At 40.3% G+C, this 16,805-nt stretch overlaps 1 protein-coding gene and 1 long non-coding RNA gene across 2 annotated transcripts; both read left to right on the plus strand.

Moving 5' to 3' along the window:
• Nucleotides 1-1,680: 1,680 nt before the first annotated feature.
• Nucleotides 1,681-5,668, plus strand: LOC139629622 (tripartite motif-containing protein 16-like). The gene has a single exon (XM_071492362.1). It carries the CDS (start codon nt 3,288-3,290, stop codon nt 4,947-4,949), a length of 1,662 nt encoding a protein of 553 aa, XP_071348463.1. The 5' UTR covers nt 1,681-3,287; the 3' UTR covers nt 4,950-5,668.
• A 1,176-nt stretch (nt 5,669-6,844) lies between these two features.
• Nucleotides 6,845-9,970, plus strand: LOC139629623 (uncharacterized). The gene is made up of 3 exons (XR_011693009.1): nt 6,845-8,753; nt 9,386-9,449; nt 9,638-9,970. It is a non-coding gene; the product is annotated as an uncharacterized lncRNA (long non-coding RNA).
• The last annotated feature ends 6,835 nt before the right edge of the window (nt 9,971-16,805 follow it).

Consider the following 16,805-nt stretch of genomic DNA (forward strand, 5'->3'; position numbering starts at 1 on the left):
AGATACTTTAAATGTTGCCTTTGCTGGTTGAGCTTCAACTAGGAGATTTTATATTTGACAATTTTAATACTTTTGTACTTGCAGTATATGCTGAATGAAGTCTAAATGGGTGATTGATAATTTTTTTATGTTCTTATCTCCTTGAATGCTTCAAAAACATTTCCTGGTTTACCCTTCAATGGAAAGAATTTTTATTTAATACAGTTTATGTGTTTTCATAGGGACGCCAGAACCCACCTCAAGGTCCTCCACAACCAGCAACAAACGGTAAGTCATGCACATGACTCCACCCCACACATATATGAGCTCAAATTAGTGTCCAACTGATTTTGAGCTTGTAAAGTGATGTTCACAAATGATTTCAGTGTTTGTAGTTGTAAATCAACCTTTGTAAACCTGTAAAATAAATCTGACAGATTCATTAGATGGTGTCAGGTCCTGAGTAGAGAGAGTCTGACTGGATGTTGTTACTGGGAGGTGGAGAGAAGAAGGAACAGAGTTATAGCAACAGTCTCACACAGGAATATCAGCAGGGCTGGATCCATGAATGAGTGTGTGTTTGGATTCAACAACAAATCTTGGGCGTTAGAGTGAAACTGCAGCAGTAGATATAAATTCAGACATAACAGAATCAACACTCCAGTCTCAGGTCCTCAGTCCTCCAGAGTAGGAGTGTATCTGGATCACAGAGCAGGTATTCTGTCCTTCTACAGTGTCTCTGAAACCATGACTCTCCTCCACAGAGTCCAGACCACATTCACTCAGCCTCTACATGCTGGACTTTGGTTCAGTGGATATAAAGGAGCCACTGCTGAGTTCTGTGAGCTGGAGGAGACGAAGGACTAAAGACAGAAGCTGGGAGGAGGTGATCCTTTTTTTAGTTTGGATTTTCATTTTTCTCGTGTTGTTCTAAACAAACCAATACTGCGACATAAGGTTTGACTTGAGGAAGAGCTCGCAGACAGTTTCTGGATCTGGAAACACTTTTCTGTGATATTATAAACTGCTCCAGCAAATTGGATCTGAGCTCAAACAGTGACTGATGTTAAAGTGCTGACTTTCTCACAGCTCTCACAGAAGTATTCAGACCCTTCATTTTACTTCAACAAAAGTAGCAATAAATTAGTTTCACACATTGTAAGAAGAAAACTAACTAAAACTAGTATTAGGAAAATGTACTTAAAGTATCAAAAGTACTCTCTCTGTAGAAAAATGGCCCCCTGTGACAGACATGGGATCGTTAATACTGATGCATCAATGCAGTATTTTACTGCTGTGGCTGGATGAGGTGGAGCTGATTTGATCTACTTTATATACAGCCAGTCATCCAGGGGTCCAAGGGGCCCTCCAAAGGGTCCCCAGATCAATCTGAGGGGTCGTGACATGATTAATGGGGGAGAAAACAAGAAAAAAGAAAGTTCTGCTATAGATTTGTGTTCATGTTTTGGATAATTGTGTAATTTTTGGCGTTTCTGTTATGAAGCGTTGGATGCGTTTGTAGCTGTAGTTGTAGCTGTTTGGGCCTCGGACAGTTATTGAAATGAGACTGTGTGAAGTTTAGAGGGGAAACGTGTCTGTGATGGAACAGCTAATGACTCATTTACATGTGAAACATTACAAAGAGCCACAGCTGTGTTTTTGTTTGGAGCCAAGAGCTGAAAAGTTTGTGAACCAGTGGCTTCATCTTTAACAATATGTTGTATTTTATGAACTCATTGTGTTTTTTTAATGTAAAATCTGGGAAAGTATCAGATTCCTGCAGCTACCTGATAAATGTAGGTTCATTAACTGTTGTTCACATGAAATCATCAAACCTGTGATGTTGTGATCAGTTTGATCATTTTCCTCCTGCACAGTGTTTAGATGCTGGTTTTGTAGCTGTGAGTGTGAACTTTGTAACTGACTGTGAGAGTGGAAATAAACACAGAGGTGGAAACACTGAGTGTGAGAGTCTTACTGCTGTTTAGTGGCTGTAAGACCAAAGTATGTCAGATAATGCTACTGCACCCTTCAAGCTTTAAATTGTTTTTGTCTGATTGGTTTTCATTCTGAACAATAAACAGTAAAGATGATGATTTTAGGCTGAAAAGATTTATGATAAATCACCTGATGTCATACATCCTGGTTAGTGCTGTGAAGCTGCTGCAAGTCAGTAGGAATTCATCTTTTCCATTAAATAAAATGCAGAAATTGTTGCTTTTCTTTTATTCATTGGAAAATGTTCCCAGGTAACTGATCAACTTTATGTAGTTCTTGTTTGGTTATTGAGACTATACTCTGGTCTTATTATAAAGCCAGTAATCAACTACATGTGACATTGTTTAATATTGTAGTTTATTCTTCACTAACGTCAGATTGTTGTTAAGTTGGGGGTTCACTCCAGTGTGTTTGTGTTATTTCAAACAGCTGTTTCACTCTTGGTGCTTTTGTATTAATAATTGTTTTGACATCAAACTGTAAAACTTGAGCTTTGCTGAGATGATGACAACATAATATCTACACTGTGATGTCTGAGGGATCATTTGGAAAACAACTGAAAGGATATTATTGATCACATGTGTAAAACTCCAAAACTAAACTACAGAGTCAAATGATCTGGTGCATTCAAGTCCTGTGGGATTCACAGTGTAAAAAGTAACGTCTTTGGTTTGTTTCTTTAAATGCATCAAATATTAAAATATTCCTTTTGCTCAAAATTTAATTCTAAATTTAACTGGTTTCATCCAAAAATATTTCAAGAACTTAATCGAACAATTCAAAAGTATTGAAAAGTCAACAGAGATTGATTACTCTTTATTTTTCATCTACTGCAGCCTCATTACTTTCATTTATGAAACAAACAGTAAAACATATTTTGAGACAATAGAAGAACTAACTCAGACAGCTGGGAATCATCTCTTAACCCAAAGATCCAAAGAAGAGTTTCTCATCTAAAATTTGTGCTGATCAGTTTTTTTTAAAAGACAAATGAGCTCTATAGTAAACAAAAGAGAAAAGGGTTAAACACACAGTATCAAACTGCTCCTCCTCCTGGACTGAGTCACAGCATTATAACCCTCCCTCTTCTTCCTGCTCTCTAACACAGCCAGCTCCACTGTTCATGTGTCTCCTTGTTCCCTCCCCTTCAGATCTACAGTCTGAAGATGGAGGGAAACCAACATGTGGTGAAGTGAGAGAGCTGACAGGCCCCGTTCACTGCAGAGACACATGTTGTTTAGATCACAGCTCAAACTAGATTCACTTCTGAGGAAGTGAAACTCAGACAGTCGTTGACACTGAGAGGTGAAATGGCTCAGAAAGGAGTTCAGCTGGAACGGGAAACATTCTCTTGTTCCATCTGTCTGGATCTACTGAAGGATCCGGTGACTCTTCCCTGTGGACACAGCTACTGCATGAACTGTATTAAAAGCTTCTGGGATGAAGAAGATGAGAAGAAAATCCACAGCTGCCCTCAGTGTAGGCAGACCTTCACACCGAGGCCTGTCCTGGTGAAAAGCACCATGTTCGCAGATTTAGTGGAGGAGCTGAAGAAGACTGGACTCCAAGCTGCTCCTGCTGATCACTGCTATGCTGGACCTGAAGATGTGGCCTGTGATGTCTGCACTGGGAGAAAACTGAAAGCTGTCAAATCCTGTTTGGTTTGTTTGGCTTCTTACTGTGAGAAACACCTCCGACCTCATTATGAAGCAGCTCCATTAAAGAAACACAAGCTGGTGGAGCCCTCCAACAAGCTCCAGGAGAACATCTGCTCTCGTCATGATGAGGTGATGAAGATGTTCTGCCGCACTGATCAGCAGTGTATCTGTTATCTCTGCTCTGTGGATGAACATAAAGGCCACGACACAGTCTCAGCTGCAGCAGAAAGGACTGAGAGGCAGAGAGAGCTCCAGCTGAGTCGACAAAACATCCAGCAGAGAATCCAGGACAGAGAGAAAGATGTGAAGCTGCTTCAACAGGAGGTGGAGGCTATCAATGGCTCTGCTGATAAAGCAGTGGAGCACAGTGAGAAGATCTTCACTCAGCTGATCCGTCTCATGGAGAAAAGAAGCTCTGATGTGAAGCAGCAGATCAGATCCCAGCAGGAAACTGAAGTGAGTCGAGTCAAAGCGCTTCAGGAGAAGCTGGAGCAGGAGATCACTGAGCTGAAGAGGAAAGACGCTGAGCTGAAGCAGCTCTCACACACAGAGGATCACACCCAGTTTCTACACAACTACCCCTCACTGTCACCACTCAGTCAATCTACAGACTCATCCAGCATCAATATCCGTCCTCTGAGGTACTTTGAGGATGTGACAGCAGCTGTGTCAGAGCTCAGAGATAAACTACAGGACATTCTGAGAGAGACATGGACAAACATCTCACTGACAGTGATTCAAGTGGATGTTTTACTGTCACAACCAGAGCCCAAGACCAGAGCTGACTTCTTAAAATACTCACAGGAAATCACACTGGATCCAAACACAGCAAACACACATCTGTTATTATCTGAGGGAAACAGAAAAGTAACATGGAGTCAACAACAGTCTTATTCTAGTCATCCAGACAGATTCACTGGCTGGTGTCAGGTCCTGAGTAGAGAGAGTCTGACTGGACGTTGTTACTGGGAGGTGGAGTGGAGAGGAAGAGTTCATGTAGCAGCCACATACAAGAATATCAGCAGAGCAGGGAGCTCATATGAATGTGGATTTGGATTCAATGACAAATCTTGGATGTTATATTGTGACAAAGACAATTATGAATTTTGGCTCAACAAAATCAACACTCCAGTCTCAGGTCCTCAGTCCTCCAGAGTAGGAGTGTACCTGGATCACAGAGCAGGTATTCTGTCCTTCTACAGTGTCTCTGAAACCATGACTCTCCTCCACAGAGTCCAGACCACATTCACTCAGCCTCTACATGTTGGACTTTGGCTTTACTCTTCTTATGGAGCCACAGCTGAGTTGTGTTAACTCAAATAGTCAAAGGTCATTTAAGGTGCAGTTGGTTCAAATCTGTATTTTAGTTCATCAGTTTATTTTGTCTCCATGTTTGTTGCTAAAAGCTCATTGCTGTTGTGTTTCTGCACTGCACACAGATCACCTGTCAATCAAACATTATGGGTGGTACTTTGACCTCTTCTCATTTCTGGTTGTGTTGATGTTTGACTTTGTTCAGGTGGAGCTGGAGCCATGGAGGATATCACTGCTCATCATCATGTTTGTTTGACCTAAACTCACATTTGTCCACATGAAAACACAAACTTGTCTGTGCTCTAAATGTTTGTTGGATATTTGTGTTGATGTATTTGTGTGTTGCTGTTTCTCTTCCACTGCATGAGCCTTAACAGAGAAATCAGCAGACCTTCCTTTATCACTGATGTTTTGTTCTCACTGTGTAAAGACACAAATCTATAATTACATTTACATTGATGTGTTTGTCAGAACAAATGTTGTTGTCGTTCAAATCAACTTACAAATAAGGTCTATGAGGTTTTATCAAAGTGTCTTTATCATGATAATAATCAATGAGGAGACGATTGATTCTTTTCTTTTCCGTCTGAGATTCAGGTGAAACAAACTGATTGTGTGGATGAAGTCAATCTGTTCATGAAATCACTGAACAAGAGTCATTGAACAGACTTTTCTGATTCAATGTGTGAACAAACTGAAGCTTCACATCATCAATAGAGTTGATTTTCCTCAATAATAAATCAAATGTTTTCTTGTGTCTTCATTCCAGGATCTGATTCAAAGCTGATGGAGAAAATGTGAAACTAATATGAGGCAAAGCAGCAAACACTACAGTGTTACAGTGTTGATGTTGAGGGCAGAGGAACATTTGTCAGTCAGTCTCTGTCCTTTCAGCTTCCTTCACTAAAACACATTTGTCACAGAGAAACGAGCAGAGTTTTCTTTCACTTGTTGCTTCACAAACTGGAAAAATGTTCAGAGTTACTTTACTTAGTTTCACACTAAGTTTTAGTGTGAAGAAGTTGAGTGGAGTCCTGACGCACATAAGACAAGAGAGGTTGTGTTGTTGTGGACTTGAGGTCATTTTATTTGTTGTGATGTTGATTGACATGAAGATGAAACTTCAGAATGAGGCTGTCATGTTCAGTGAAAGTCATCAAGACACAATAACTGATGTTTGCTGGAGATTTATGTTGTTTCTGACAAGTTTTCACAGCCGTCACTCGACCACAGTCACACAGCTTTTACAACAAGTCAAATGTTGAACAGTCAACAACAGATGGAAACTGTGCAGCCTGCATCAGCTCCAGTCCCGTCACCATAACATGAAAATATTTCTTTAGGTTTGATTTCAACTGTTTCAGTGTCGCTCAATCAGAAGTGAAGAAGTCACATTCCCACCTGAAGACTGATGTGAATAATATTTGTAGACTGGAAACTCTTGTCTTCCATCTTTCCCATGTGACCTGAATGCAGCATCAGTGTTACAGGGTGTGACTCCTCTTCCTGCAGCGAACATCACAGCAGGTGAACAACTGAAATCTGAAAACTGATGCACAACACAAGAGGGCGCCTTCATCCTGCTGAGCAGGGATGTAGTGGAGGTTAAAGCTCCTCAGCTCAGTTTGGCTCAAGTTTCTATTGAAGATGATGATTTTAGGATGAGAAGATTTATAATCAAATGCCTCATATTATACATCATAGTGCTGTGAAACTGATGGAAGTCATTAGAAATTCATCTTTTAAAAACTTTGAAGACACAAATGTTTCTGTATTCAAACACAACACATAAATCACCATGACACCACTACCATGTGTCTGTAGGTCAAGTTGTGTGTAAGTGATTTATTTGTTTCATATTCAATGTGACAAAACTCGTGGACAAATGAGCTCAACTCTTTTAACACAACCTTAAACCTTCAGAAGAACCAGATCCTCATTTAAAGGCTCTGTGTCAGGCCTCTGGCTCTGCTGTAGCCTCTGGGATCGTCTTGCCCTTGGTTGCTGTGTGTTTTGTCTCCCTTCAGGTCCTGGTAGGTGGAGCTGGTATCAGCGCACCTGGCCAGTCTACCCAGAATGCATTTCATCATCCATCCTCATTGTCTCTCTCACTCCATCGCTGAAACCACATGGTTTCTTTGGTTTGGTTGTACTTTATTTTGCACCATACAACACCACCCTTTCATACATCCACTTACTAACACTACTGACCCACTGACTGCACATTTCATATATTTACTTACTGTGAGTTTAGAAATGATTTGATTCTGCAGCATACTCAGTATTACAAACTGTTAAAGAGCTTTTTTTTCTTTTAATATATTCTACATCTGGATTGAACATGTGTCAGAATATTTAGTAGGATTACATTCTTTAAAATGGGATTATTTTTTTAAGGTGATTCCTCCAACCTCAACCACCACATAGATCATTTGAACTGATCTTGTCCAAGTTTATTTATAATGATAAAAAGATACTGATTCATTATTTTGTACATATCTTATTAAAATATGAACTAAACTGCTCGTTTCTGTCAAGTCTGTGTCTCATCAGCTTGTTTGAATTCTTTATGGATCATCACTTTCTATGTTTTCTCAGATAGTTTCTTCTAAATACAGTTTTACTAACAGTTGATTTACAGAAACATCAGCATTTTAACCCTCAGCCTCAAACAGTGGTATCCAGACTTAACGGTGCTCACCTGACTAAAGGTTGGAATCACTGGTTTCCTCTTTAGCTGTGTGTTATATTATCATGTGCTGGATGATGCATCTGTCAGACAGGACACGGTTTGTGCCGCTCTTGCCGCCAGGTTCAGCGCACTGTTCGGGGGAGACAGAGCAAACAGAGGCGGAGTTTTCCAAACTTGTGGCGGGAAGCTCCCGCTGTGTTTATACACCATCGTTCCCAGTGACACAAATGTGTGTTTCCAGTGCTAAGAAACCAGCGTCAGCAGCAGCCCTGCTAAAAAGACTTAGCAGAGCAGCAAGAAGAGGCTGCGGGTGTCCTCAGGTCCAGAGAGCAGCTGGATGACTTGAGGCTTGTGGTGGGATCCAGGTGCGGATCTACTGTCCAGAGGCGGCCCCCGCTACAAGGAGGGGGACTCCACAGCGAGGTGGGGGCTCAGATATGGGGAAAGTATGGACGGGCAGAAATAGATGTATTTGCGTCAGAGGAGAGCGATCAGTGTCCTGTGTTTTCCTCCCTGACCGATCAGAGCTCCGGTGGGTGGGGACGTTAGAGCTGATCACTCCTACTCTCTCCAGAGGGCGGGAACAGGGCCCGGCTCTGATCCTGATAGCGGAGACTCTTCAGCTGTTGTGCTATAGAGCAATCAGCTTTTTCTCCTCCTCCTTCTTCCACAGGGGAGCAGGAGCGGCTGCGTTTCCTGCACCTCCATGGATAGGACAGCTGGCTTCAGGAGGTCGGAGCAGCTGTTTGTGTCCTGGGCTACAGCGCATTTGGGGACGCCTGTTACGAAGCAGCGTTTGGGGGACAGTGCGAGGGGCGTGTCACTGAACCTGACGTTCGTCACAGCCAAGTGGCAACCCACCGTGACGTCACCCATTGGTTTGCGAACTGCCGTTTTGAAGCCTCGAGTTTGCAATTTGGCCGCCGCCATCTTGATTTTTGGAAACCAGAATAAACCATATTTGGAGAAGAGGGTGGAGCTGAGGAAGAGTGAGGGGTGGAGCTGACCTAAGAGCCGAGGTCACTGTGCCCGCCCACCTACACTGGCTATCTGACGGAGCGTGAGAGGCTGCTCCGTGTGAATCCGAAATCAGTCAATTTCCATAAGTCAAGGTAAACTTTAGTACTAAGTGATAACTTACTGTTAATAGCTAACTACAGTCCACATGTGGAAAATATTACATATAGGAATGTAATGTACACACAGATAATGAAATGTTATTGTAACTGAAGTTACCGTGTGCTAGCTTACACACAGAGAAAGCTAACTGTATGTGAGCTAACTGTAGCTAACTGTATGTAAGCTAACTGTAGCTAACTGTATGTGAGCTAACTGTAGCTAACTGTATGTAAGCTAACTGTAGCTAACTGTATGTAAGCTAACTGTAGAGTAGCAGTAGTATAACATCTTGTGGTGAAACCATAGACTGTAAATGGTAAAACACGATACTGTTGTTTTAAAACTGGTTCTGTGAATCAAAGGTTATTGTCTGACTTCATGAGTGTTAACGATGACAGCAGGTTGTCGGTGTTGTTAAGTTACAAAACAATAATGTTATTACAGTGAACTGTTGGTGTCTGTGTCTGTGCTGGAGACCTGCAGACCCAGCAGATCAGTGTTATTGATTAATATTTATTCTCGCAGTGCAATCGATCGTCATGTGACTGTTTTTAGTTTTTCGTTAATTTCATCGTTAAAAACAGGCGTCAAAACATCTGTTGGAATTATTCTTTCTCTCTTTCAGAATAAGTTACATCACTGTCTGCTTGGATTGATTATTGCATCTGCACCCACTCAATGCCCCTGAAGTATTAGTTTCTATTATATTATATATTGTAAAACAGTACAGCAGTTTTTACAACTAGCTGGAGGGAGTGCTGTATTTTCAGATAACTGCGCGGAGTTAATCTAATAAGAGTGCTTCTTATTTTACCTTTTTCCTGCTAGAATATCACACATATCTCACTATTACAGTGTTTCTTTCCATCTGGCCAAGGTCTGGATCACTGGGGACAGCTACATCCATCGTGGAGCCCAAAGAGCTACAGAGACCACAGGGATCAACCTTGGTGTTGATGGTGTCTCCATCCATTGGTTTGTCTGGGGAGGTCTGAAGGGGAAGCTGTCTAACACCTCTACTACTTGTTACTAAAGATGAGGGATTGAACAATTTATTATGCAAACTTGTGACAGTTCACCTTTACCTTGATCCACAAAAGTATTTTATTTTTATAAAAGTGACTGAATTTAGTACAAACTTTTTACATACCTTTCCAGTATTGGCGATGGTTAATGATTTTGTTGAAATTGATGATTTTTAAAAGGTGCAATAAAAGTGTTTATGAATCTCTTGGTCTAAGTTTGTTGATGGTTTTATGGTATAAATTATGACAATCCTAGAACATTGACAATGAAGGATCAAAAGCCAGATATTCTAGTTTGTGCTTTCCATGTGTTTTATGTACTTTATGAATTATCAACTTCAATGACACTGAAAACTCATTCACCAAGCTGTACTGTTAAATGCATCACAAGGTGTATGGTAAATCTGGAAAACCCAGGCAATACTTCTGTAGTTCATAGGAAATGCTCTCAGTACACTTTAATCACAGTAGGTTTATTTAAGATTCCATAAACAAACCTACAATCACAAATTAGAAAAGCACATTAAACACATTTCAATGACAGTAACAGCAGATATGAGCAAAACTAATGTTCATAAGCTGTACTTCACTATAGAAAAGAAAAACCATAAAAGGACATAAAATATCCATTTCTTTACTGCTTACTTAACTTGACTTTTAAAATCTCACTGTCAAATCTGCAGTACACACCAAAGATTTTGGAAGGCTAATATTTCTGAAGTGGTAACAGCAGCACACATCTGTTACAGGAGTCACATTCTGCTCCTGGTTGCACTTCTGGTTGGACAGTGCCAGCTGTTGTCCAGTGAAGATCCTTTAAATGTCAAATTGGGAAATACTTTCATTTGTGAAAGTGGTGACTAGAGTAAGACTAGAGTAACACCAAGGACAAAGAATATTAAACAAACTTCTACAGAACTGCTCTGTCTTTCCATCAGAGGCACCTGAACTGGAAGTGGTTTTCTAGCATCATCATCACCATCCATTTGAGAACTAAGGATGTTGTCCATGCAGCCTCCTTTCTCCACAGCCAGATGAATGGAAACAAATACTGCTCCATACATGAGGTCCTCCTTCTGTTGGCAGTGGTCCTTCAGTTTTCAGCATCGATACCTTTCAAATCACAGTAAAAGACTTTAGTTCAGACATGATGGATCAGTTTATCACACACATAAACCAGCTGTCAGGATAACTGCATGAATGTCTACTTCAGTTGAGAAATATTGTGTTTGCACTTACAGCATCAAATGAATTAACTGCTACATGTTATGTACTAATGTTATTTTCTACATTGTGTATTATACAGAACTTCTAACTGTATTGTGATGATGGGAGTGAATGAACAGAACTTCTAAATAGAGACTCTAACATGTGTCTTTTGTGCACAACACATCAACACACTACAGTTAACACTTGACTTCACGGCGACATAATCTCTAGGGTCCTTCAAATTATGAGCATATCTGATTGTCCAGTAATAAGAATATCTGGGTCAAATAAAAAGCACAGATCCGGTAAATGCTATTGTTACTATCTGCTGCTTGTGAACTGAGGACCTGTTCAGAAGATGTAGTATTGGCTTCTGTTGTTCCAGTCAGCATCACTTACAGTCTACATGTTCACCACATTTAAATTATGTTAAGGTTAAGTTAACCTGAACTTTCACAACATCCAAACTGACATTTTAAGAACTTGCATGAATGGAGCTCAATATGAGCCCAACACACTAACACAGTTCACTTCGACTGGTTCCCGTGTTCCAGAAACACAATAATAACGTTGGTACCTTAACATCAGTTATATGCACATTTTAGTTGGGCTTTTAACATTATATTCAAACATGTATTAACACCTCTGGAGTAAACACAGGTCACTATCCCGGCGGAGCCCAGTCCTGTTAGCATAGAAAACACTTGGTAATCAGCTAGCGCTAGCTAGCCAGCTGGGTTAGCAAGGTGCATTTGTCATTTATCTACACTACAATATCAATTGGAGATTGGGATGCTAATTTTAGCTAGTGAAAACACGCTTAAGATAAAAATAAAATGTACTTACCGGATGAACAGTCGATTCCTTAGAGTGTCTCTTGGTTCAACCAGACGCTGAACAACACTGACATTTTAGGTGAAAAAAAAGTTAAAACTAATTTTCACGAAGTGAAAACACAATGGAAGGTCTGTGTAACTGTATGTGGAAAACTCCAGGATGAAGACACTACACCCAAAAACTCGTTCTGCATGCAGATCTCAGTTTATCAACGTATCATAAATCATGCAGCAGGTTTCAAGTGTTGCAAACATTCCTCATTTTCTCATCAAAATTCATCAACTTTTCTCATTTCCCTGTCCAGCAGGACAGAAGCTAAACACAAGGTCTTTTCCTGCTGTTTCCAGCTGTTACACACACTTAAAATGTCCTCATATACATATCACTTCTTTTTTTTTTCATGTCCCTGTTGGGTGATGAAACTCTGTTTAAACTCAGAAAACACTAAATCCTGCTCATCACAGTGGATCTTTGTGTCATGTTTGTCCTGTCAGTCCTCCCCCCTCTGGTCTGCACCCACAGCTGGACCCCGATGCATACCCTACTTTATCATCTATTTTAAATTAAATGGGACTATAATTTTAAAAATGAACATCATGTTGTATTGAAGAAGACTTGAAACTAGTGATCGAGACCATAAACTCGTTATGAAAACGTTTCCTGGAGTCATAAACCAAGTGAGAAGTAGGGTCATTTTCTCATAGACTTCCATACAATCGGACTTCTTTTTGCAGCCAGTGGTGTCGCCCCCTGATGGTCAGTAGATAGAATGCAGGTTTAAGGCTCTTCCACATTGGCTTCATTTTCTGGAGCCAGTGTCGACGTCCATTTTTATATACAGTCTATGGTCACAGCGCTGCAGTTTCCCGCCTCCTGTCTGACAGTGACATCACACCTGCTACACTTCAGGTGTCACTGTTGCATGTTAGCGCGGTGACGTCAGTCTTCAGGTCAAAGTGCAGCCTCACAGAACAGAGAATGAAGGAGGAGACGTCAAGACAGCAAAGAATAAACTGACTCTCAGTGTTTCATGTCAGACCAGTGTCTGTTGTTGGATCCTGTCAGCACATGAAGATTCATCAGATGTCAGTTATTTTCCTCTCAAGGATTTCATGTGGGGCCTGATGCTCCTCTTTTCTCTCACGTCTTTGTTCCAGATGCCTCCAGAGACGCCTCAGCATCCATCAGTCCATCAGGTTTGATGTCAGCAGGTCGCTGGGTGAAGCTGACCTCTGACCTTCCATGAGGAGTGGTCAACATGATTTTCCCATGAAGATAAATAAGGTGTCACATTATCAGTACAGTTTTCATGATGGTGAAATGCTGCAGTTCAGGGATAAAAAGTCAAATAAAACTCCGTCTTTGGAGAGAGCGTTGTGGTTTATAACTGATGGTTTCCTGACTCTCCTCAAAGGCTCAGACCTGCTAACATGTGTTCAGCTACATAACAGCTTTATAAAGTGGTTCAAGGTTCAATTTATTCCTCCATGAAAACACAGATTGCTGATGACAAAACACTAGAAATAAATACCCATAAACTCAACTATAATTACATTATTATAAGTCATATTATTATGAAAAATGACAGATGAAAACAACAGCAAAGTATTTTCCAAACAGTTCATGAGAAGCAGCTTTGGACCTGTTTTATTTTTGGCCACATGGGGGCAGCACAACCACAGTGACACAGTTTACTGTCACCTGATCAGGTTTATGGCAAACTGCTCATGTAACTGATGTCTGACTGAGTCGTCATCATGAGCCACAAGGAGAAGAGGAAGACGTCATGTTCACTATAAATGAACAACATATACTGTGCTCTCTGTTCTACGTTCATTTCTCAGTCTGTGTTTCTACTTGTTAGTTTGACACTTAGAGGAAAGTGGAGTTTCTCTCCAGATGAAAGTGGTTTTACTTTCTTTAAAGATGACCTCAGATTTGGGGGAATCATATTTTTTCTGTTGTTTCTTTGTTAAAGTCAGTAGCTGTAACACAAAAGTAAGAACATCTGTACTGAAGGTTCCACATCTGTACTGAAGGTACAGAAGGTACAGATGTGGAAAACAAGGTAAAATAGCAACAACCTGCTCACTTTTCATCTGGGTTTTCCAGACACATGTTAACTTCACAGAGAGTTCAGTACCTTCCTGATGGAGCTTGATCAGTATTTTAGAAAACAGCTCTAACATGCAGATCTCAGTTTATCACTGTATCATAAATCGTAAAAATCATATTTTTAGGATTTATCATAAAACTAAATCCTGCTCATCACAGTGGATCTTTGTGTCATGTTTGCCCTGTCAGTCCTCCCCCCTCTGGTCTGCACTGAGACCCACAGCTGGTTGCATCTCTGCCGTGAACTGGGATCAGAATAACCACCAGACTCATGTCTCTCAGCATCTTATCACTTATTGTGACACATTTAAAATTCTTTCAATCTGACCTCTGGTTCTTTCCATTGAGTTGCACTGATATAAAACACAGTTTCAAGCAGTGGAGCTTGATACTACTGCTAAATGAACAATTTTCATACTTTTATAGTCACAGTATTAAATGAGTTTTAAACGGATGACTGATCGATCTACTGTGGAGTCATTCTTTCACTTAAAGGGAAACTTTCAAATCTTTCCAGGATTCCTGTCAACAGTACCTGCAGTGGTCGCTGTGTGCAGCCTCCTTCTTTGGAACAGATGGGAGCTTCCTGCTGAACTTGCACCCGACTGAGTTAATAATGGTAAGAGAAATGAATTTGAAGTAAAATGGTACTCACTATTGTTTTGTGAAGAGCTTCCTCAAATACCCTGAAGTGGAACGTTTATTTTATTGAGTATAATTGTGTGTTTTCATAGGGATGCCAGAGTCCACCTCAGCCCAGTACCACACCTTATGGTCCCAGACAACCAGCAAGAAACAGTAAGTCATTGGCATGACTACACCCCACACCTGTACGGATTCAAATTAGTGTCAAAAGCATTTAGAAATTGCAACGTGATGTTCACAAATAATTCCAAATGTATTTGTAAAATCAACCTTTGTAAACTTGTGAAATAAATCTGCAGGAGAAATTCCAGTTTGTACATGTGAAGAAACTGTGCTTGTGTAGAAGAGATTAGTGTTTGTTTAAAAAAAAACTGATCTAACATGTGAACAAATGACACTAGTGGTGAGGAACCACACAGACACTGTGAAAGACGAACTTTGAGACGAGCAGACGGACAGATGCAGAGCAGAAAACTGTTTGTAAAACTTGGTGCTCAAAGTTCCCACACTGTGTGTAACCCTGAAGTTACAAGAGGATTATTTTAACATTTGAATCTGATTGGACAGTGACAGTCCAATCACAAAGCAGAGTCCAGTCAGAGGGTGAGTGGTTCTGCTGCCTGCAGATCCTGAAGTGTGTAGTAGATTTTCAAGCCTGTGCCGTTATCCATTTTGAAAATCTACGCCACCTTTCAGGATCTGCAGGCAGCAGAAGGTCAAAATGCTTCTTGTAACTTCAGGGTTACACACTGTGTGGGAACTTTGGGCGTCAAGGTTTACAGTTTTCTGCTCTGCATCTGTTCAGATTTTTGACAAAAGCACAGAGTCTTTCAGTATCTTTTTGTTACCCCACCACTAATGTCAATTGTTCAGTTTTATTATCACAGTCTTGTTTTTCTTTTTACAAACACAAATCTTGTTGCACTTTTCTATTGTTCCCTTATGAGACATGAAAAACTAAATTATGTTCTAATTAGAAACTGCATATTACTGATGTATATTGATGTAAATAGTGATAGTTTCTACTCTCACATGTCACAGACATTAGGCTCTTGAAGTTTCCAGAACATTGCATCTTTATTTCCCACTGTTAGACTCTTAAAGACACTAATCAGACTCTTGTTAGACTTTCCTAGATCTTAATTTGTGACACATTACAACAGAACTGTCTGGTAAACTACAGTGAAATCATCAGCATGTTGAGGTTGTTTTTACAGTTGTAGAGCTTTGATCAGTGAAGAGAATCAGAGTTGTTGCTGTGTAGTTGGTCATGACTTCATCATTATATCACAGTGAGTTCTTTCACAACAAATCAGAGGCAGCGAATTTCCACACAAGTATTTTAGTCATTGAAGCCATATGCCAGAAACAAGTGTTTGAAGTATCACTTAACTGAGCAAAGTTATACAACTGTTAAACTGTTGTCATGTGTCACAAATGACCCTCTAAGAGTCTAATAAGAGTCTAACAGTGGGAAATAAAGATGCAGTGTCCTGGCAGCTTCCTTGACCTAATGCTTGTTACGTATGGGAGTAGAAACCATCACTACCAACAACCTCCACGGGACTGTGGACAACATCCAGGCTACAACGGGGGTGATTTATCACTTTACTAACAAAAGCTCTACAAACTGTAAAATACCACTTAACAACAGATGAGTGTAAGGTGTAACACAGCTGCTTAATGCTGAGAAATGTGGTATGAACACGTGTGTTAGTTTAGCAGCAGACATTTTAAAAACAAACTCTATTAGCTGTAGCTACTATTAAATGTCACCTTTGCTGGTTGTGCTTGAACTAGTAAATTTACATCAGATATTTTTTATACTTTTGTACTTCAAGTATCTCCTAAATGAGGTTTAAATGGATAATTGCTACTTGTTTTATGTGAAGTCCTCAGAATGTTTTTCATAGTCAGAAGAAGAGCTGCTTAAGACGTCCTGGTTTGCCCTTCAATGGAAAATAATTTCATTTAATACAATGACCATGATGTGTTTTCATAGGGATGGCAGAGCCCACCTCAGGCCTCATGGCCCCTCACAACCAGCAACAAATGGTAAGTCATGCACATGACCCTCACCCCACACATATATGGGCTCAAATTAGTGTCCAAATGATTTTGAGCTTGTAAAGTGATGTTCACAAATGATTCTAAAGTTTGTGGTTGGAACTCGACCTTTGTAAACATGTCAAATAAATCTACATGAGAAATTCA

The sequence above is a fragment of the Trachinotus anak genome, unplaced genomic scaffold (genome assembly GCF_046630095.1).
Source record: "Trachinotus anak isolate AG129_WGS33_773 ecotype Australia unplaced genomic scaffold, CSIRO_AGI_Tana_v1 ptg000012l, whole genome shotgun sequence".
Taxonomy (NCBI): Eukaryota; Metazoa; Chordata; class Actinopteri; order Carangiformes; family Carangidae; genus Trachinotus; species Trachinotus anak.

Bases quoted from the DNA above. Each gene is read 5' to 3' on its own strand.
- LOC139629622 (XM_071492362.1), top strand. From the start codon at position 3,288: ATGGCTCAGAAAGGAGTTCAGCTGGAACGGGAAACATTCTCTTGTTCC.